This window comes from Planococcus citri, chromosome 5 (assembly GCF_950023065.1).
Source record: "Planococcus citri chromosome 5, ihPlaCitr1.1, whole genome shotgun sequence".
Taxonomy (NCBI): Eukaryota; Metazoa; Arthropoda; class Insecta; order Hemiptera; family Pseudococcidae; genus Planococcus; species Planococcus citri.
The window spans coordinates 32,837,666-32,861,643 of NC_088681.1; the positions used below are offsets into that span (position 1 = coordinate 32,837,666).

The 23,978-nt window shown below is 34.4% G+C and overlaps 1 protein-coding gene across 3 annotated transcripts in view; it reads left to right on the forward strand.

Moving 5' to 3' along the window:
* LOC135846591 (T-lymphocyte activation antigen CD86-like) overlaps positions 1 to 23,978 on the forward strand; it is a 366,864-nt gene that overhangs the window by 334,005 nt on the left and 8,881 nt on the right. For all 3 annotated transcript variants that reach the window (XM_065365779.1, XM_065365778.1, XM_065365780.1), the window contains one exon: positions 14,516 to 14,664. In XM_065365779.1, the coding sequence (XP_065221851.1) occupies positions 14,516 to 14,664 (149 nt within the window). The remainder of the gene's footprint in view (positions 1 to 14,515; positions 14,665 to 23,978) is intronic.

Below are 23,978 nucleotides of genomic sequence, written 5' to 3' on the forward strand. Positions count from 1 at the left end.
AGAAACAAAAGATGCTGCTGGGGGTTTGCTGTGTGATCTGCTATAGGTTGTATAAATTTTTAACGTATCTTCGAGAAAATGAAAGGAGGGCGTTTTTCTGCATGACGTTCGAGGGTGGGTTTGTAGCGAGTTTTTTTTTTCGTTTGATATTTTTGTATTTGTTTGTTGTTGGTTACAATTTTGACTACCTACACAAAGCTGAAATAATTTGCTTTTTTAGAGCTTAATTTCGCAATATTTTCGGTTGTTTTAATGCCTCGAGGGATAATAATGAGAATCTTTTTTTTGTTTGTTTCTGTCATTTAATTTTTTCCAACCTCTGACCAAACTGTAGCCTAATGAAGTAATGATAAAAATAGATCATCTTATTTGAGAATCAATCGTCTCAGCAATGTTAGATTTTATCAAATGAAGACGTTATCAAAACCGTGTCACAACGATGCAAAACGTCACCACCACAACCTCCAGCAATACTCTCTTTTTTCGTGACTTTTTGTCGCATTCCGGAGTTCTCGGGTTGCTTTCGAAAGCTATGTCGTCGTATTTATACTACAACGAGAGAACACGCCTAAAAGAACGAACACCATTGACGAGTCACGAGGACCTAGTCGCGTGAAAAGTTTATACAACAGAAAGCTCTAGTTCTCTATGCTAACAAAGCGAGACTGGAACTTGCATATGAAAGCTATTCTTGATTCTTGAGAATTGGCGCTATTTTATGAGAAAAGTTAAATGTTCGTGTTCCATTTTACTATACGCTGGTATACGCGAGCAAAGAATAGGCGGCGTTCGAAAGCATCCTTTTTTCGTATACTATATTGGTTCGAATGGTATAGGGTTTTTCAATTTTTCTTCACCCCTTTTTGCTTTTTCTTTCGTAAAAAATACTCGCATTTTGGAATTTTTTCTTTCATTACTGTACACTTCATCTGGGTACATTCGACGTTTTACCAGACACGTGAGTAAATTGCGCAAAAAAAAACTAAACTGATTGAATCTTGTAGCCAAAAAAGACAAGAAATCACACTCGAATCAATCGAATACGAATTCCATCGCGTGTTACTCGTGGTACTCGTAGGTAGCAGGTATATGTTTTCTAATCGAAAATTTCCATTTACTCGTACGAGTAAAAATTGCCTTACTTCGAATGCAATTGCTTCATTTGCTTCGACAAAAAAGCAGCAAACAAAAATTATTATTCATTAAGCCAGCCTTCGTTAATATTATGCACAACTCGAACTGAACTTTATCTCGTCGCTTCGGATACAATGTTATGAATAATTAATTGCATATCAATACCTAGTACCTCTACCTACCCTCCTCTCTCCACAGTCCCTCTGCCCGGTAAGCTGATGAACTCACTATCAGAATACGAACTTGGTACACAATGAATAAAAAATTATACCGAGTACTAACAATGGAAGCAAAAAATGAAAACATGTATGCGGCGGATGCATAATTTTTTCCAAGATTTCTTTCTTTCCTTCTCCGTATACATTACGGAAATGAACGTAAACAAGAACGACGAGAGCTGATTTTGAAAAAACGTAAAAAAAAAACAAAATAGGAAACGTGGACATAGAACACAGGAAAGTGAAAGATAACAAAAACGCAGTAATGCGAGGGAAAAATAAAAGAATAAATAATGAGGAGCGAATGAAAGATGAAAGCAAAAGAGTTACTGTTAAATACCTAGTGGGTATCTTAGTACCTCTATCTACCTCTCAACACGTAGATAGAAATGCGATTTCATGGATTCGAAAATTTAAAAAAAAATACACGGTACGGTTTTTACAAAATTCTATTGGGGGGGGGGGTGAAGAAGGGAAATTTTTTCAAATAAATTTGCAAATTCTGGTGCATTGTTCGGATTTTTTTGTCATTTGTTCTGTTTTTTCATAGGATTTTTTTCGATTAAAATCAATATCACACTTGTACCTTGTATTTGTCCCCTGAATCCCATTTCCCCAAATCCGACCCCTCCCCCCCGAATTAAAATTACCCAACGACTCTTCTGCCAAATGGTTTTTTTCTCAATCCGTATGAATATTGCCAAGCACTTCGTATTTTATGTACTTAGGTGTAGCTTTTCCCTTCAAAATTAGAAACTTCCAGGTACGAGTACTTGATTCAAAAACTTGGAAATTTTTCCAAATTATGAGTGGGTTAAAAACCTACTTTGCGGATGAATGTATAAAAATTGTTTATATTGTTTTTTGTCGTGTTTTCAGAAGTTTTTCCAAAATTTTGAGAGCATCAAAAAATTTTCAAAAAATGGCATGAAGCCATTGGCTTGATTTTTGCCTCATAATTTTATTGAATCTTTTGAAATAAAAAAATTTTTTCGGAACCAAAAAAGGATACATCACACTTGATCAAAAAATTGAAATTGATGAAAAAAATACGCTCGGGAGTCGTTTTTATCTTTTTTTTTTTTTTTTGAGAGGTATACCTAAGAGAAAAATTTCGATCAGAGTTTCAACATCACATCCAATTATTTTTCCCTGGAATATTATTGAAAAAAAAATTTTTAATTTTAATCAAATTTTATGAATTCGGGGAATTTTGTTTGGAGAAATGGGATTCGGAGAACGGGATTCGGGGAAGTGTCCGTTCGGGATATTGAATTCGGGGAAATGTCCAGGAACCCATTTTGTCGTTCTTTTTCATCTGTCTCCATTGCATTTTCAGTGTTTACGGTTACAAAGCCTTGCCTTTTCAAAGACTCGCTTTCCGTCCAAAAATACCCCGAAAAAGGTGTTGCTTTTTCGCAATATTACCAAAAAGTTTTGTTTCTTGCAAAAAATTGCTAAAAATTGTCGTTTTTTCCAAAAATTTCTCAGAAGTAGGTACTACTTTTTGCCAGAAATTGCCAAATTTTCACTTTTGCCAGTAATTGTGAAAAATTCTCATTTTTTTGCTCAAAAGTTGTCAAAAAGCCTCATGCAATTTTTTGTCAATACCTAATGGCCAAGAAGTCTTGTCTTAAAACTGTCCAAATTTTGCTTTTGGCCAAAAATCGACTGAATTTAAATCCACTTCATTTAATGTTTTGAAAGAATTAAATTGATTTTTATCAATTTTTCAAAAAATTTGCTTCAATTCAATAAATTAACCAAATTTAACCTTTTTCATCTTATTTAGGTAGGTATTTGTGCATTCAATTTGGTTGATTTAAAATGTATTTTATTCTATTAATTACCTATTGAATTATTTTTGGTACTTATTTTATTTCATCGATTTGATCGAACTAATTCAACTTAATTCATTCAATTAATTTATTTCAATTTGTTCGTATTAAATTGATTTAGTTTGATTCAATTTACTTGAAATAGGTAATTTAATACCTATAGGTATTAGTAGGTACTCGTACTTGATGAAGTAAATAAATTCAACTAAATCGAATTTCATTGTTACTGAACTTAACCAAGATAATTTTATCAATTAGATCCAAATAATTTCATAATAAGTTGAATGAATAAATTAATGAAAATTATTTTAATCATTTAAAATCCATTCCTTTCTGCGTGGATGTAAGGCAGTAGTGGGTGAAATCACCATTGCATATAAATCTTGCGGATGTTAATAGAATTGCATAACCAGTTTGCCGTGAATACGTCATTCAGTTAACTTTTTATGACTTGAATATTGCTTATCAATATTGAACCTTTTATTTCTGTTACATTGAGGGAGAATGAATGATACATTAAAAATCAACACCTAATTAGAATTTTAAAAATTAAAAATCGAACTTTCACAATAAAAGTCCACCTTTTGAAATAAGTTCAAAAGTTGACTCGAGTACTCACAATATAAAAATTGAAAAAAAATTATTTAGGACACCCTGTTTCACCCTGTTTTCTGAAATTTTGTTTACAAATTGGAACCTCAACACCCCAGTGGGAGAGAAAGAGGGGATACGAGAGTACCCAATTTTAATCAAAATTTAAAAAAAAAGAAGAAGGAAATTTTAACTTATAAAACCGTATCGGCATAGTAGCCCAAAGCCCAACGATTGCGATGATGCGCAGTGTAGAATCTCATTTCTTAGGGATGTCAAAAAGGTGCAAAACACGTCGAAACGATTTCAAGTTGAGTGATTTCTTGAAGGCTCGTGTTTAGGTAAACTACAAGACGTACGAGGGTACTACAAGGAGTCGAATTAAAAATTAACGCAGACAGTGAAAAATGATTATGATAACGTTTTAAAGTAAAGAAAATAAATAGATGTTGAAATATTCAACTTAATCTATCCGGCTGGTGTAGTATGTAATATGGAACGCTTTCGAGTCTAATTTATTCCAGCTGTCCAATTTTATCGCCGTTAAATGCCAATTCGTATTATTATGTTGTATTCTGACGTGGAAAAATCCGGCGTCTCTCGCTCACGCACCTCGCGTAATCTTTGTAAAAACTAGCGAAAAGTAATAAATTCTTAATATTTCCGCCGATTTCTTTTAATAACAACGCATTACGCCAACTGGCAAAGAAAAATCGCCGACAATAAAATACAATTTTTCAATACACCGCCGATTGCGAAGAGCAAAACGAGAAAAGATGGAACGAGGAACGCGCTGGTGTGTTTCGCGTTTTCGTAGTATAGAGTAAAAATTAATCGAAACCGAGCTTTTCTCTGTAGAACGTCGTATAATTCGAATTGATAACTGTAAGGCTGAAAAAAGAAGAAAAAAAACGCAGAAAACAGGCATAATTTTTGTATTCCGCAATACCCGAGGGTTTAGTTTACAAATGAGCTTTAAACCTCATTGTTAGCAGCACTTTTCGAAATCGGATAAACTGCTTTTTACCAGCGACAAAATGCAGCGTAAAAAAAACTCTCGAGCCTTTGCTATATCGACGTGCAATTTTTCTTTTTACAAAAGAGGAAGTTTAATTTGAATGCAAAGGGACTTTTATTATGCTAATTAGGTTAATAAGAAAGGCATCGTTGCAGAATACTCAATTTTACACAAAAATTAGTTCGTTTAGAAAAGAAAAAAAAATTGTTGGCTCGTTTTGAGGCACGTTGATCCTGGTCGTTACACTATTAAGTAGGTATAGAGTCTCAAAGATACGAGTAGGTACTAGGTACGTATTTTCAAACTGTTATTATTGTTGGTGTTTTTTTCCTCGAGAATTTCTGTTCGATGAAATGATCTTACGCGAGATTCAAATTTGTTATTTGGATGTTGATATAAGCGATTAATCGATACGTACTCGAATAGATTGTAGTGGTTATATTGGATAATGACGCGCGGATGGTCGATTAAAAATCGCTCGTTAATTTTTACGAGTTTAGTTGGAAGAAAAGGCTAAGCGAACGATGGTGAAAGTTTTTCTTCCGAGTTTCTATTAACGATTGTACTTTGCTCGGATGATTTAATAAATTTTCCACCGGGTTCGATATTTTCGAAATTATCTCGAATCATTTAATTACTAGCATTATATCATTTACTGTTTTAATTGCTCGGTGTCATATTTTTGTTTCTAGTGATGAAATAGGATTTTTGATCAGACCTCGTATACTAGATCTTTTTGAAGTCAATCTTTTATTTCTTTTCAAAGAAACTTGATGAAATTGTAACTTTAGAACAGTGACGAACTGGCCTTGTAAGAGTCAAGAAATAGATAGACGACTCATCTTTAAAAAACAATACTTTTCATCTTTTAAAATACGTATTTTTGAAGGTTTTGCCGTCGCTTCATTTGGGCTACTGTGTTTCTTTTCAAATTGAATTTCCTAAAAAAAAATATAGGTAATCAATTAATCATCATTCAAATTTTAAGAAATGTCAAGTCAAAAAACTCATTTTTTCCATGAAAGAACTTTACTTCTTGAAACAAGCGTTTGCCCTCACTCAGGGCTCATACTCAGTTATTTTTTTTTTAAATTGTAAAAAAATCTACGTATTTAATTTCTTATTCTCAAAAATTGCTAATTTTTACTAAAATTGATGTCCATATAATTCTAGGGAAATGTAATGGTGGTGGTTTCCCATGGCCTTCCACCATGATTTTCTGTTGGGGTTTACTCCCTTTGGCAAATTGGCCAATTTTTAGGTGCTGGTACCATATTCACCTTCTCACTCTGAAGCTCTTGCGCTTCTCTGGGACTGGAATGAGTGAGTTGTTAGTGTTCTGCAGCTCTTATGCATTCTAGTTTGTATTCCGTATTTATATAGAGGCTTAGGCTTAGCCTTCAGCTTGCCACTCCTCCCCGTTGTTCCACCAACTGGAGAATTCTGCTTTTGCCATGTTTATTGATTTTAAGTCCATCAAACTGCAACAAAGCAGCATGTTACCACCCAGCACGGTGTGACGTGGATGCACAGAATACCCCTGTGTTGTCTTTGTCTTCTCCGCTTTCAATAACCTTGCCAATGTCCTGGGAAATCAAACGATGAGTGTAGGTCTGAGAAAGAGAATTATATGATGCTACTTATGGACCATTCTGAAGTATTCCTGAAAAATATTGGGCATGAGTGCAGATTGTGAAAAGATAATATCGACTTTCAAGATGTGGTGCTATGGCTACTACGGATTTCATGGATGGACTGTTTTGTCCAAATTTTGTCAATTTTTTAGCTACTCTTCAATTACTTTTTGGTTACTTTTTCGAGCTTTTCAGTTACAAAAATACTTTTTTGGGGAAAATTGAACATGAGCACTGCCCTTGCTTCATTCGGATCTGTTTACTTTTCATTTTCAAAATTAAAATTTTTAAAAACTCATCATTCAAATTCTAAAATTTTGGATCAAAAGAAATAAACAAATTTTTCAAACTTTGGGTGATTGAAAAGTCAAGAGAATTCAACAAGCCAGTGTACATGATTGTGCTTCATTGACATTGACTACATGAAGGCATTCGACAATGTGAGGTGAAAGAGCCTCTGGCAAAACCTCAAAAAGCTTGGAGTACCAGAGCACCTTGTCAGTCTCATGGAGAGTCTATGTGAGGACAATGTGGCACAATATGTGAGAGTTGAATAAGAGCTCACCAATCATTTCCATACAGCAAAAGGAGTGAGACAGGGATGCATACTCAGCCCAATTCTCTTCAATGCATATGAGAATGGGTAATGAGAACTGCCTTAGAGGATTGGGAAAAGGGAGTCAGCACTGGGGGAAACACATTGTCAAACTTACAATATGCGGATGACACAACCCTGCTTGCAGAGACACCAGATGAGATGAAGGAAATGCTCAGGAAAATTGAAGAAGCCAGCAATGAGACAGGTCTGAGGATCAACAAAGAAAAAACAAAAATAATAATAATCGATAGAGAACAAAAGAACAGACCTGAAATATTGAAGATTGATGGTATAGAGGTTGTACAGGACTTCACGTATCTTGGTTCATTAATTCGTTACCTTAATGCCAAATCCGAGTATGTCCATCCAAAACAAAATCGTTGTTTTGCGTCACTGATAAGACTCTGGGAAGCCCTGAATTGAAAAATTTGCATCTGAGTACAGTTAAAATGCACCACCGAAGATGCACGAAGCTGACCAATGTTCAATCAGAACTCAACGAACCCTTCCCAGCATATCGGAACCTTATCAATGATGCGTAAAATTGTACTTTTTTTGTATGGACATACTTGGATTTGGCATTAAGGTAACAAATTACAAATCAGGGATGCTCAGCCGCAGAAATCAGGAGAAGGTTGGCTGTAGCAAAGACAGCAATGGGAAAGCTCAACCAGATATGGAAAAGCCACAACATTACGAAGGCCACAAAGCTGAGAATCATAAAAACGCTAGTCTTCTCCATCTTCCTGTGTGTGTCAGAATGCTGGACAGAATGCAAGCCAGATCAAGATAAAATTGACGCATTTGAAATGTACTGCTACAGACGCATGCTAAGGATATCGTGCATTGAGAAAAATCACGTTAGTAAAAATTACTGGAAAATGTAGTAAAGGAGACCCCTGGTCATTTTTTTGTAGTATTTACTACACTTCATAGTACTTACATACTACTAAGAAATGTAGTAAAAATCATTTTTTCTACTACATTTTTTAGTAGTATGTACTATAAAATGCAGTAAATTTTACAAAAAGGGTGACCAGAGGGCCACTTTACTAAATTTTACAGCAATTTCTACTAAACAGTTCTCTCAGTGTGGGTCCAGAAAAGAACAGATGCGTCAATACTTCAACAACTGCGTGTAAATGAAAGGCTAAGCACAGTCATCAGGAGACAAATACTACGCTACTTCGGACACATCGTGAGACAGGACAACCTGGAAAAATTGACAGTCCATGGCCATATAGAAAGCAAGAGGGGAAGGGGAGGGTCACCCCCCCAATACACGGACTTGATCAAGAAAACTGCCAAAATGTCACTGTGAGAATGCACGAGAAAGGCTGAGGACAGAGACAGCTGGAGGGAACTGGTTGTGAGGATTTTGTAATTGCAATGTCTGGATACGAGCAAGCGTGGAAGAAGAAGAAGTTTTTACCTCTTGAAACCCGAATTTTTGAATGCTTTTACCTTTGCTTTGCTTTGCTTGGCCTAATTCTTATCTCTAAACTAAAAAAATCCCAGTTTGAAACTTCCTTTAATTTAAAATTTTTTTCTCATACCATTCGACAAATTTTCAGACAACACCTCCTCCCCTCCCATCACACCACCCCAATCCCCCCATAAAAAACCTCCCCTGTTTTGGTAAATACTGACTGAATTCCCTCCGAGTGAATGATGAATTCTCATTGTATGTAGTAACAACACAATGTAAAGCCAAAAGTGAAAAGCGAAAACCTCGTGCGAAGTACAGTAGGTACTTGATCAAAATTATCCACGATGGTGAGCTTTTACTCACCTGCATGTATATATATGTACACAGTACACACTACTCAAATTCTAGCCATCTGATAGGTAGGTCTTTAAGAGGTACATTAACCTGGTGAACCGCCAAAGTCGGGTTAAAACGTCGCCAATTCATTATCTATAAATTATACTGCAACTTTCAACGAGTGTTGAATATGCCATTTGTTTTGAATAATCGGTCAGTGCGAATAAAGTCGCATACATTGTCACCGCATTGGTCACATTTGCAATTTAATTTCGCGTTAAAATTGGACCCGGGTTATCGCTTGCGGCACCGTACAAATGGCCTAGTTTAAAGTACAATCAACTGCAAACAGTTGGAATTTATATGAAACAAAGCTCGTACACACTTTCGTCTCTGCAAATGTCGTCTAACATAATGGTAAATGGGTAGGTATGTATATAGATATACCATCCATAAGCAGTACTACATGAACGAATATCGTACCAAGGCACTCGTCTCGTCCCTTGTGTAAAAACTTACAAAGTTTCAGGCTTAAGTTTTGCCTAGTCTTTCACAATTGACCGTATATATTTGAGCGGCGGTCCTTCATCGTCGTCGCCATCGCCATCGCCATCGTCGCTTTCGCCCCTTACTTTTGTCCATATATTATCTCATTACGAGGGAAAGTCTTTTGTGTCGTTTTAATATAACACAAAGAGAGAAAGACAGTATTCTACTGTCGTTAATATAAAACAAATATATCACTCCTTTCTTTTCTTATTATTAAAGTTCTTTGAAAAGGCGAAATTTATCATCTATTAAAACTTTATGGTAAAGAAAACCTAAACTATTTAATAACTTTCAGCTGTTATAGTCGTTTTTGCTCTTAATTTATTTATAAAATGAGAATTTTTCTTACCGTGAACTTATTAAAAGCTCATTTATTATTTTTCCCAATGTATCACAATAGAAAACGACCGTTTTGTACCAAATATATTTTTTCCATATGTTAGTCTCGTTCGTTCCCTAATTTTTTCTAATAACTGTTGTATTAGTTGTTTACCTGAATGGTGTCCAATTTTCTTAAATATCTCATTTTTTTGAATTACCAAGTATCCGATATTATTTGTGAAAATTTAATCCTATCTTTAAAAATAGAATATTTTTCACATGTCATACTTCATCCTACTCTAAGACTTCCTGGTTAATTCAGATAAGTCTTTCATGTTTGTCGACCCTTCTCGTTGTTTTTTCTTGTTTTCATTCTTAAAATTTAATCTGACACTTAATTCAAACTAGGTACTAGGTAGGTACTTGAGAATGAAATCCTATACAAGGTAAACGTTTCGTGTGGGCTTCTGTTATTGCATAATGAAGTGAAAACTTGACGAGAAAAAGAGATAGACGGATATTTAGACATTATTCAGTTCACTTTCGAGTTTATTTTTTTTTTTTAGCTTGTGATTAGGCTTTTAGTACAGAATCGACCTTGAATTTGATACACAAATTAGGATCCAATTATATTTCATGTAAAAGGGTAGTCGATTGGCTGCTTGAATATCAGCTTCGTTGAATGGTATAATGATATATTTACCCTCGTCTCCGCGACTCTTCTAAATGGTAACAAGATTTATGATTCGAGATACGTTGAAATTTGTATCGCTATGCATAACAGAAAATTTATCCGTATTTTATTCCTTTCTCGTTATATGGCCCTGAATTTGACTTTGAGGCTTGAAGGATATTTCTCGAATCTCTCTTGAGGTATTTTTTTGTGAAAATCTCTGCGAATAAGATTACGTTGTCGAACGTGAAGGTCGATAAACGTTACTGAGAATCTGAAATTATAAAGAGAAATTATGGAGGATTCGGTAGTGAAATGGATACAAAAGAGAAATACCTACGTGACATTCCTTGCCCATAATGGTCATAGGTAATCTAGATTTTTAAACGTCAAATTTTTACCTAAAATGATCTTGCGAGGAGGGGGAGGGGTGAATTGGAACCAAGAAAAATATAACTACGTAACCACGTGTATCTTTAGGATCCAAGAACATCAGTGGAATAAAAATTGAAGAATTTAGAGTTTTTTTACTTGAAGTTTTTTTTTAGAAAAAATGAATTTATGAAAAGAAGTTGTGCAAAAATTTTTATTTCAAAATACATAATTAAAATGTTGTTTTTTTTAATCATTTCAATTATTAGAAAATCAATAAAGTCTTGATTTTGAATAGTTAAATTATTTTTCAAGAAGGAGGAGAGAATAGGTGAATACACCACTTGAACTTTTTTTACTCTTGTGATACATACATCTTACATCTTGAAAGAAAAATTGACCTTTTCTTTTTCAAGTGATTCAGTCATTCTCGAATGATTCATCAATAATCATTTCTGAATGAATCGTTCGCAAACGAATGAACTCTAAATTTGGTTATTAAACTTGTAATTTCAAATTTAAAGATGGACTATAATTTTTTATCTGGTCTGATTTATTAGTGATTCATTTTTTTGCGACCGATTTTTTTTACACCTCTCGAATAAATTATTCACAAACAAATAATAAATCTTCAATTCTTACTGATGGAGTTGAAAAGGTCAAATTTTGATCATTCTCTTTCACTGCATATTTCTATTTAGTAGTGATCTACTGAGTCGTACTCGAATGATTTGGTGGTTAGGTATAAGCGAATCATTCGTGAACGAATTGAGTCAAGTTTCGGATGATAGGATTAAAACTGTCGTTCTGTCGTCGTCCGAACTTAATTCAAATTTTCAGTGATTCATTCATTCGTTCGCGAACGATTTTCCTCCTCTAAGCGAATCGTTCGCAAACAAAACGTTCATAATTTTTATTTTACATAAAATTGAAAAAGTTTCGTTTTGCCTTTACGTGTATTATTTGATTTCATTCCCAAGTGATTCAATCGTTCTCGAATGATTCATCGTTTCTATGCGAATCATTCATAATTTTCATTTTACAGATTGAAAAAGTTTTGTTCTGTCTTGCCATGTACTATTTGATTTCATTTCCTAGTGATTAAGTAGGTAAGTCGTTTGCGACCGATTTTTCTCCTCTAAGCAAATCGTTCGCGAACGAATCATTCATAATTTTATTTTACAGATTGAAAAGGTTTTGTTCTGTCTTGTCGTGTATTATTTGATTTCATTTCCAAGTGATTCAGTCGTTCTCAAATGATTCATCGTTTCTGAGCAGATCATTCGTGAACGAATCATTCGCAATTTTTATTTTGTTTCTGAACGATTCGTTCGAAAACGAATTAAATCAATGATTTTTGTTCATAGATTTGTAATGTCAAGTTCCATGTTATTATAAGTAATTTTTTACCTAGTTTTGACTTTTCGATTTTTCTCTTCTGATCAAATCGTTCGCGAACGAATCGTCTTCGATTGTCGATGCTGAATTTATTGAATTATCAAAAAAACGATAAAATGTAAGATTGGCTGATTTGGGGAATTTTTTACAATTACTTTTGCCATTTAGCACATTTTTCTCAACTTCAACCATTTATACTACCATAACCTGATTTAAGTAAATAATTTCTTGACAATTTCAAGCAATTTTTTTTTTCATATTTTCGTCACTTTCTATGAAAATATTCTCAATATTGTACCAATTTTTGTCACTTTGAAAAATTTTGCTCGAATTTTGAACAATTTTCATGCCAATTTTCTAAAATTATTGTGTTTTTTGCTATACTTGATTCAAATTATATTTTGTGATAAATTATATTTTTATTTTACGCAGAATCAAATCAAACTTACGTTTTTGAAAATTCACCAAAAATGAAAAAATCAAAATCAGTCACGATATGTGGTTTGATGATGTGCTTTCGGATGCTCTCGTAACGTTTCTGAATCCTGATTAAAACTTTTCTGCCTATTTGGGATACCTACCTCTTTTGAAAGAGGGATGGATGATTATCAAGTGACTTTTTTTTTTTTCAACTCTTCATTTCTCCTGTCGTATTTGGATTAATCGATCGACTTCAAGCATCTTTTATTCAAGAAAAAAATAATTCAGCGTCATTTTATAGGTGGCAAGTGCAGACAGTAAACCGACAACCGATAGTAATTTTATGCAATCTTTTACATTAAAACCCAGATACCCAAATATACTTCATCATAACAACTTCGATGTACTCGAGTTCATAAAAATAAAACGAGAACATCCCTCGAGACTTTTCGCGGGTCACGGGTCTCGCTTTCGATAAGAAAAAGAGTATAAATAACACCCAGATATATTAGTTACGACGGGATGACTCTAATTAAAAATTTGCACCCGTATTTCGGTCGAGTTGTCGGAAAAATAAGGTAATTTGCACCCCAAGTCGTCTCTAAGGTGTTACTGCGGGTTGATACTGTTGAAGGCATTTGGGCCACGAGCAGATAGGTACACTGTGTGTACCGTGTACGTCGCGTCGTAGATTGAAAGAACGCGTTGAACTTTTTTTAATCAAATAAAATCTCAATGTGGTTAGTTTTTAATTAGTTAGCAGCCATATATGGCTTAATTAATGCATAGCACGTGTAAACCCTATATGCACAAAGACAGAAAACCAGCGGGCAGAGAAGATTGGGTACCACTTGAGGAGTGCGGTAAAAGAGGAAACGAACTTTCGTATAACTGAAATGACCATGAAAAGAAATACCTATTTAGGCGAATGGAAATACGTTTACGTATATATCTGGTACAATACACGTATAGTTTATAGGACGAGGATAGGGAAAGATGAAGAGAGAGTGGTTAACTGGAAGAAATTCCTCTGAGAACTGTAACTTTAGCAGGCTGGAAAATGTATACGTATACGAGTACGAGTACGAGTAGGGTAGAAATTATCTAGAGACGTTGGCGAAGTGGTAAAAGTATACGAGACGCGTTCGCCCTTTACACATAATTTCATGTAAATAGTATCGAGAATTATAAATTAACTTGTTTTATACGATCGAGTTGCACGATAAATGATACGTTATACAACTACGTAGTTTACGTCGAATTGCAATTGACGGTTTCAAATCATTACCGCCTTTTGCAGGCTTTTATCGTTGCAAACGCGCCGCTTATACGAACCAAAAGCTGTATATGGTAGACTGAGAGACTGGTGTAGGTATTGGCATTGGCGTTATATTGGTTATATCGGCGGCGATTCTGCTTGTTGTGTGAGCCCTGTTTAGACTCATTTTCATATAAATAGAATACCATCGCCATCATCTCGTGTCGGCTATAACGTTGTCCTCGTCGTTATTGTAGGTCTAGGTGTACTCTAGTCAAAGGTAATGAAGAGCTTGTTTGTGTATCTTTCGACAAGCAAAAAATACCACCGAAAAGAGAGAAGCCAAAAAGCGATACTATACCTATGTGTTTGTGTATCCTGTATCGACATCGACGATATACGAGTACGGTGCATACGTTGATGGATGGGTTGCCTAATCAATGACGTTAAATAAGGCTACATAGATTAACATAGAGCCACCTTTCGAAGATGGATTACTCGCTTCACACCCTCTCATAAAAACCCTTATACAGTGTACCTCACTTACCAACCATGAACCAACCCTTATGTGTGGTAATATCTGGAAAAAAGTTCAAAGGCACGCGCTCATCAATGAACAGAGATGGTAGAAAATGCGTCAAAATGATTTAAATTTTCTTGATTGATACCGCATTAATGAGTAACGAGATGCATTTTTAATGTTTTTTTCCCCTTTTGTATGGTTGCAGAATGTGCAATAGATCAACACGGCATGAACTACTGGGAACAACAATTTAGCAAACCGTATTTTGACACGTCCACCGAACGCGAACTAACGGCAACCGCAGGTCAGACGGCACTATTACCATGCAAAGTGCGTAATCTCGGGGATAGAGCGGTAAGTCTTTTATATATTTTACGTATAATTCGCGCAAAAAGCAATATTTTATGGCCAACGCGCGGGTGAAACTTTAAAACCTCTTTTCCAACTACTTTTGAATAAAATATCGCCTTCGTGGTTTCCTCATTCTACTATAAAAATGTCTAAGTTTGGACATTTTTTACCGGATACTTTGGAATTGGAAATGATGAATTGGCGATTGATTTGAATTTGATTGCTGGTATTTTTTTCAATGATTGTGCGTTTAGGTAAATGAAATGATAACGAGACTGAAGAGGATAGAAAATCTGCATATTTATTTGTAGAAAAATGAAGGGTAATAGGAAGTGAACCAGAATTGAATTTCTAAAAAATAAAGAATAATATGGAAAAGTTTTTAAAAATATAGACTTGGTAAATATTATGATGAAAAATTGGTACATCGCGTAGGATGAGATAATTCATCCATGAAACCTATATAAGTAATATACCTACTCGTAAGCGTTGTGAATAGAATTTTAACTCTTCGTAATAGGAAATTTATATTTCACGCCTACATTCGGTAGTCAGTCACATACGTATACCCTTATATTCGTCGTACTAGATATACCTTTAGCAACACTCTTCGATTAAGCATGCTATACAAAATTGCAAACGATTAAGTTGGAGGCCTGTGAACCGATTTATTTTATTCTACATCTGGTAAGACGCGTCGCGCTCTCTTTATCTTCTCAATTTTCCGCATTAGGAACCCACCTACGCTACGATGAGAACGTTATTTCTTTCGGATGATCTGTCTTTTTTTTTTTGTTTTTCCAAAACGAAAATGAAATTTCAATAAAGCCCCACAGAGTAGTGGAATTTTAACCCACACGCGAAAATAGCTATATACTTATTTCTATATAAGTACGTAAAAACCTGAAACGTCATAGCTCGTATAGAAATGTTTGTACGTTCGATGAAATAAAGAACTTGAGATGACACAATAATCAATACCTATGTAAATGTTCGCTTAAAGCCCCCGTTTATAGGATTTCAGACGCGAATGTTGGTAGGTATACGGTATGTGCTCGTCGAAAAATGAATTTTCAACTCGAAAGACGAAATATGTTCGTCAATTGAGAATTCATTCAGTCGCGAAGTGAATGACGTGAAGTGGTTGAAAATGAATGAAAAATTATTCGCGTTAAAACGAAAAAGGCGTAGGGAAAGTTCAATGAATTCGGAATACCCAATGAAGAATAATGTGGTTTGTGGCTCAGAATGAATGGAGAGATGTACGAAGTGTTGCGGAGGAAGGTAATGTGTTTTAGAATGAAGTGGAAAAGATGCAAAAATATCTTGAAATGAGTAGAGAATACTATTGAAGGATGGTGGGGGCGTTATATATCGGATTAAATCATACTTACATCAGAAAAACTAACATTTTTTGTGTTCAACAGCTTAAAAAACATGACATTTGATATATCACACTCTTCATAACTTTTTTCCCGAATTTTTGTGCAAGTTGGAGGATATGCCTTCCATCCTCAAGATTCCATATTTTTAAAAAAGTTATTTCAATTTCGAATTAGCATAAAAAATTATTGCGTCCGTGGTAATTTTTGAAAAAAGTTAAGATCGTACCAAAAAATGTTTTTTCAATTTTAAAAATTACTTATTTTGGATCAATTTTTGCTTGAAATTCGATTGAAAATATTTTGACAACAATTTTTTACGTTTTTTGTTGAATTTTTCAAAATTATTCTTCATCGGTTTTCTTTGAAATTTGGTTTGAAATATCTACTTATTTAAAATAGAATTTCAACTTTTAAAAAATTATTTGGCTTCGAAATTTTTGTTTTTATTTTTTTATAAATTATAATTATGAATTATAACTACATTAGAAGAAATAGGTACCTCTACCTACCTACTTTTTTTCATTTTTAAAGAACTGATAGAGTTAGATTATTAATAACTGGGAATAGAGAAATTATTTTCATTACTCTGATAGGGGAAAAGATAATAATTATTCTCTAGTGCCAGATAGGTTGTTTTAGTTGGAGAGCTGGGAAGTCATTCAAATCTACTCTATGCACAAAATGTCAAATCAAACCATACTTGAGGAGCTTGGAATCAAAACTCACTTTTGACACCAAAAATCGATATGCGTTTTTTTGCGGATTCGGATACTTCTTCAATTTCTCTATCACCCTACAGAATCTATTTTTCCGAATTCGGCCCCAGGTTTTCACAATTTCGTGTTAAAAAGTGCCCTTGCAATCAAAACTCACTTTTGACAGTGGCAAAAGTGAGTTTTGACTCCAAGCTATAAAAAAACCTGTATTTTCAAGGTCGCATGGCAGTCTGCAAAGCCAAAATAATTCAATTGCAACTTCGGAAGCATTTTCTGATAGTGTAAAATGAAAATAGCGAAAATGGTCGTTTTGAATTTGGAAGTTATGCAACTGAGGAGGTAAAAAATTGAAAGTATTGAGGGCTCAATTCTTTTAAAGCTCTCTGGAGGCGAAACAAAATACTCTACAGAAAAATGAAGTCGAGGAAAATTGTAGAGAATTAAATTTCCAATCGACTTAATGTCATTAGTTTTCTTCTAGGAGGCTTATTTTTCGATATATTTGCAAAAGAAAGTAAAATTACCCCACCTTGGAATCAAAACTCACTTTTGCCAAACTTAATAGCCATACCGCAACGATATGGCAACTTGAAAAAAAATTCTTATGGAATCCTATTTAGTAGACTTACTCAAGAGCTTGACACACTTTGCGGCATTTTTTCATCAATGCACTAGGCGAAATCAGTTATTGTCGATTTTCTCAAAACTTTGTCCAATGTCAAAAGTGAGTTTTGATTCCAAGTTCCTCCTAATTCAATCAATATCTTCAATGGTGTCAGTGTGATTTATTATTATTTGATCCAACATGAAAATACACATTAAAGGGGGACTAAAAATATAAAATAGGTACTCTAAATCATTTTATATTATAAATAAGGGCACTAGCCCATACTATGGCTCACGTTAATGAATTAAGCTACAGTGAGTTCCACTTAATGTGTTATAGGTTAATAGAGAAATTCGCTTGATAGAGTTGAAATGGGTTGGAACGGAACGTTTGCATCTTTTTACATGCAAGTTTTATCGCTTATAATAGTGAAAATGAGCATTGCACTCGGTTAATAGAGTGGACTACTCTTTAAAAGTTGGAAAAAATCACGAATTTCAGTAAAATTTAACAAAAATTGGATGAAAAAATGTTGAAATTGGTGAAAATTAGCAAGAGATGATGAAATTTTTGTAAAAATTTATAAAAATTGTGAAAAAAGGTGTTCAAAGTGTATTAAAAGATTAACTGTAACTAAAAAACACAAACAGTATTGAAATCACCTTTAAACAACATTGAAAAGTGATGAAACATCAATTAAATTCGGAATTTTGCTGTTTTTTTCTGCATCAGTTATTAGAGTTTTTCGCTTAATAGAGTTGAACATGCCTTGGACCAACGCGCCCACATTAAGCGGAACCCACTGTATAACAATAATCCATTGTATTCGGATATCATTACTTAAATCGTAGATGGTGAATTAAAGGGTGATTCACACAGATATAATTTGATCTCTATTTAAATAATATTCATGAATGAAGGGCTTGTGCGCAGTATCCACAAATATTTACATCAATTAGATGGAGCAATGCTTAATTTCATAATGGTGATTATTATTCATCACTGACCCATACTGTCCATTTTTTCTGTCTCTTTCATGGGTGTCCCTAATAATAAACATGACAACAGAAATGTATTACACAAAGCTCCTTTTTGACGAGAAGCATTATCAATGCCCTGGAAGATCGATTAAAATGCACAATATACCGCAATAATTAAAACATCAATAAATATCACATTATTAAACCGAATTTACCATTGTAATAGTAGACCAATCAGGGAAAAGGGGGACTTCACCTGCCTATATGTCTGTATGATTTTACTCATATTTGACAAAGTACCGCCATGCTCGAGATATCGATGCTAAGTGAACATCATTTCTTACAGCAAGCACCAAGATGGTACATAGCTAGGCGAAAGGGTCATCTCTATAGTTCCCACATTACCCGTACTTCCAGTACATGTAATAAAAGTTCTATTTATAACTGCCAAGGCGGTTAAGGCATATCTCACTATATCAGAACCCCTATCGACAAAAATTGTGTGTACAACATGCTGAAATGCATGCTTTTTTGCATATCACACCCATGCGTGAATTTGGACTTTTTCAAAGAGTTGCATGCTATTCAGCCAGTGAATAGTGTGCTTAAAAGTAAACTAAAAGTATGTACAAAAAGTGCGGAAATTTTAGCAGAAAAATTGCTCATAACTCACAGGTAATACTATCTACCGATTGATTATGAATTTTAAGACATTCCAATAGATAATTTTTTCAAAAAAATGAAAAAATTTCCGGTGCGTGCGGGGATCGATCCACGATTCCTGCATTGTGCGGCTGCTTAACTCACTCGGCCACCTTGCAGCTTATGAGACTAGGGGTTATTTTTGCATAAATGTTATCAATTTTTGGACTTGAAAAAATTTTTACTCAATGGTGCATTTTAGAAAATACTTGGTTGCTAGATTGCTTCTGTTTATCATGCAAAAATGCACATTTTTAACGCGATAATGCACGCTTTTACACCAGTCCAAAATCACGCATCGTTATGCATGCTTTTAAGCATAATTTTGTCAATAGGGACTTTCAAAAAATTTTCAGCGCCTTGATTTTGTAGAGCTAACTGAATTTTTTTTTTGAAATTAATTTTCAATCTTTGTTTTTTTAAGAATTTAAAAAACAAAACATTTTAATTTTTAAATGTGTTGGAAGCTCTAGAACTAAGTACTCAAAACGAGACAAAACCTGTTGCAATTGATTTGAAATGTCAAAAATAGTGTAGGTTCCTACACACCACATTTCAGCCTTTAAGGCAATATTTTGAAAAATTTTGATCTTTTTCACATTTTTGACCAAATTTTGATTTTTTAAAACTCACCTAGAATCGAAAAATGCACTTGAGCTCTTGAAATTTTGGATGATTATTCGTTCGATTTAGTTTTGTCCAGTTCAGAAATTTTTCTGCAAATTCGGACCCCTCTCTTGTTAGGTTCTGCATTTCCTATCAGATCTATAAAATGCGATGAAGTTTCCAGACTCCATCTATCAAATCTTTTGTGGGCAGGAAAGAGAATTGTTGATTCTCTAGTAATATATTCATCGCTGAGTAAAATACTTGATCCGAAGTATAAATACCAAACACCACTTGTTTCATCTAAAATTCAACATCGAAACTTTGTGAAAATTTTCGTCAACTTTTTCCATATTTAACCAGGGTACACCGCACACACAAAAAACTTCCAAACAATAGAATGCACTATACACATATAGTTACATAGTAGTACGTAATACGTATATGTATACGTAGGGAAAATTTATACGTTATTATGGAATATGACAAGGGTTAGCCATTATCTGAAAACGATACAATACCAGCAACCATCACACCTTGAATATACATCGCGGAAAGCTTGTACTCTGGCAAATTCCTTAAAGCGAATCGTTGAGCAAAATTTAATAATAAATCCAGCTACCCGTACATAGTTAGATATACGTACACTGTCTGCACACAGTATAGCTATAGGTACCTAACGGTATGGTACATCAGATAAAACAAAAAAGAAGACTCGGGAAAAAAAACTTTCAACATTATCTTTCTCGTGCTTATATATTAATTTAATTAAATCATAACTTCCGAACTCGCGTAGTATGTACCATCCCCAGGGTTATTCTCGATACGGTATAAAATGGGAAAATCCTCGCCACGAAGTAGCTATACAGATAGGCTGGATGGATACCTACCGACCATCGTCGATAAAACGCGTGTAGATATCGAACAAAGGTTCCAGGTAAGTATCTATAGGTAGTACATCCACCTTCGGATGTGTACTTTTAGAAGCTGTAAATTTTCGTTACTCGCCGATATTTAAGTTGAACGAAAATTCAACAGCCCTTGGGGATTTTCGTACGCCAAAATTTAAATCCAAACCATCGGTGCTCCGCAGTTGCCAGTTGGCGCAATTAATTTATTTCCAAGTCGATTTCGCAACGAGTCGAATGCCACATCTACATCGTGTCTGTGAAATTTAGTACCGACGCGACGTCTATAAAGAGTCGAATTCGTCAAACCATTCACCCCGTTGTCTCATTTCTTCGCCTATTTCTACCTCCGAAGAATCTAGCAATAAACAATACCTACACCTCTGAATGAGAATAAACAAATGAGAATTCCTTCGAATTGTAATTCCATACACCACACATACCACCGAAACGTTTTGCCAACCTATCTAAGGAATAATTTTCAAAAACCAAAAATCATTTCACAAAGAAGGAAATGAGGAATAAAGATACGAGCATGAATGTAGAAAAGCTGTCGAGTGATTTTTACCATTTTAATCGCAACATATCGAACTAACACAATTTATACGACCGGGGAATAAAGTTAGTTAAAACGAACGTTACTTTGCAAAGTAACGATAGTCTATAAATAATTCATGCTATTGTCAGCCATATTTTAAGATACGATTAAATCAAAAGCTCGACGAGCTCGATGTATCCGCAGACACAATCTCAACTCAAATATTAAACGTGCCGGTAAACTTCGCTCCACACTATACAGCCAACCAACGAGTCTAGCTGTGAGGAAAAAAAGTGTATAATTCCGCATCCGAAATATTTGATGATAAATATTGTAAAACTAAAGCTCGGTGCTGTCGAAAAACACTAAACTTTTTAACGACGTTAACTTTTTCGTCATTTAGTCGGACGCAAAACGCGCATCAGTCGGGTAAAAACCTCATCGTCATCGTCGTGTATTCGTTAGCGGTACGCCGCACCGCCATATTCGCTCACCCTCCCCCCGCCCCTGCTCAACCAACGGATTCAAATCTTTTCGCAGTTTAACGAACGACCACAGAGCTATATCTCCTTATAACGAGAAGAAAACTGAATTAATTTTTTTTTGTTTCCTTTTTAAGCATACTATATTTTGTAAGGTATTTAGGAAAAAAGGAAGCAGCGCAAAAACACCCCCAGGAGAAAACAGTAGAATAATATCTACTGAGCCGTATTCAGCTCTCGGGGCTATTTGAACAAACGTTTCTCTTCGACGGCTTTTGTTGAGATCCTTTCGTTTAATTCCTAATACTTCTACATTCGTTTGTCTTTAGTTGATATCGTACATGTTGGCAGAAATTTTGACTGCAGCTTGTCGATACGAATAAATGTGTGACTGAAATATGTATTTTGCTATATCTAAAGATGAAAATGTAAGCCACAGACAAGAGATATTTTCATCATTATGAAGGCTTAGCTAGGCCATTAATTTTGAGTTTTGAGTTAGTGACTTACTTTTTTCACATAATCCTTCAAATAATTCCATTTTTTTGAAATTTCAGTTTTCTAATTTTTGCTCAAAATGAATCAAACTTCCGGAACTTACCCAACTGAAAAAAAAGAAAGCTAACAAAAGCTCTGCTACAATAGATTGCGAAGCCTGAAAACAATAAACCTCAAATTGAAAAAAAAGAACTGCAAAATTATTTTGGAAAAATTTCAACCGAATTTTAATAGCAAATCAGAGCAAATTAATTTTGAAATAAATTATGCTTTGAAATTATTCTCAATTCATCGAATAAAAATGAAATGTTTGGAAAATAAAATAAATGGTGATCTAAAAATTTGAATCTTCATTTCTCATATTCACTTTAAAAATTCATCACCAACGTTTTCAAGTTTTCATTTTTTTGAAAATTAACCTTACCCAAAAGTTTTGCTTCTTTGCTAAAAATTCTCAAAATGTCCTGATTTTTTCTTAAATTATCAGTGTTGCATTTTCCTACATTTTGTTTGTGTTTGTTTTTTTTTTTTACTTTTTCGTGCCTTTTAAATTATTAAAATGGACCTTTTTTCGGGGGGGGGGGGGGGTGATTGAGTAAGAATCCTGCAATTGCGTTTATGCATTCTAAAGTTAATTCTGAAAATCTAAAATTTCTAAAATATGATTGGAGACCACAAAATGACTTGAAACCACCTTAGTATACTCAGCATACTGAAATTAGAGTGTAAACTTGAACTTTCCTTTCCAACTTCATTGGGTAAAATTTTATAGAAATTATAACTTTAAAAAATGTGCTGAAGACTCCAGAACTGCTCAAAACTGTTCGAAACCATTTCTAATCGATTTGACGGGTCGAAAATGGCGTACATACTGAATTCTAGTTTTTTAGGTCAATTTTATGAAATTTTTACCCCCCCCCCACATTTCTGTCCGAAATTTGATTTTCAAGATTTCACCAGAAATTAAAAAACACACTCTAACCCCTTAAATTTTGGTTGGTGATGTATAGGTATGTATCTGTAAATCATTTGATTTAGCTTTGTTCAGTTCAAAAATTTTTTGTGAGTTGTAATACCTTCCCATATGTACTAACAACATCTTAGTACAATTTTAAAGCAATTGTTAAATCGTAACTATAAAAGCCAAAGTTGTAAGAAATAGAAACAAATTCAGTGAAAAATTTCAATTCTTCTTCTCTTAATTGCTCAGTATCAACTTCTCCTACAGAGTATTCTATACATAAAACTTGCAAATCTGGGCACATGAGATCTTTTAAAACCACGCACTCCTTCCACGACGTAATTACTCACGTCTTACATCTTAACTCACGAGTCTTGATGAGAATTCACATCAGATTTTCGTAAACGTAAAATTCCTCTCGTATCTCGAGTAGAAAATTTATATTTGTGTTTCTCGTAATGTGCAGTTTTGGCTACACGAGTACACACTACATATAGGCTAGATCTACACCGCAGCTATTTTAGTATTCATCGGTGTTAAAATCGACTATAAAGTAGACAAGTGAGATATATCAGGGCTCAAATACGAGTATACTAACTTACTACGAGACGCACGGGCCAAATAGTAGCCACGTAACACGCGCGTGTCGTTTTAATAATTTTGACGCCACCGAGCCACCATCGGCGATACGATACCCGAAGGGTGTTTTGTCGTGTATAAGATGGCTTCGGTGGACATAATTTGATTAAGATTCAGCCAGATATATGAATATTTATACGACGTGTAGAAGGAGATCTAGATATACGCAATCGCCAAATGCTATCGCCCTGTTTAGCCATCATTTTTCGATATTTTCTGCCTTAGCTTCGGTGGTAAAAGTCAAGCTTCCCTTTAAGGGTCGGCGAATTCGCTATAATAATAAAACATAGGTATA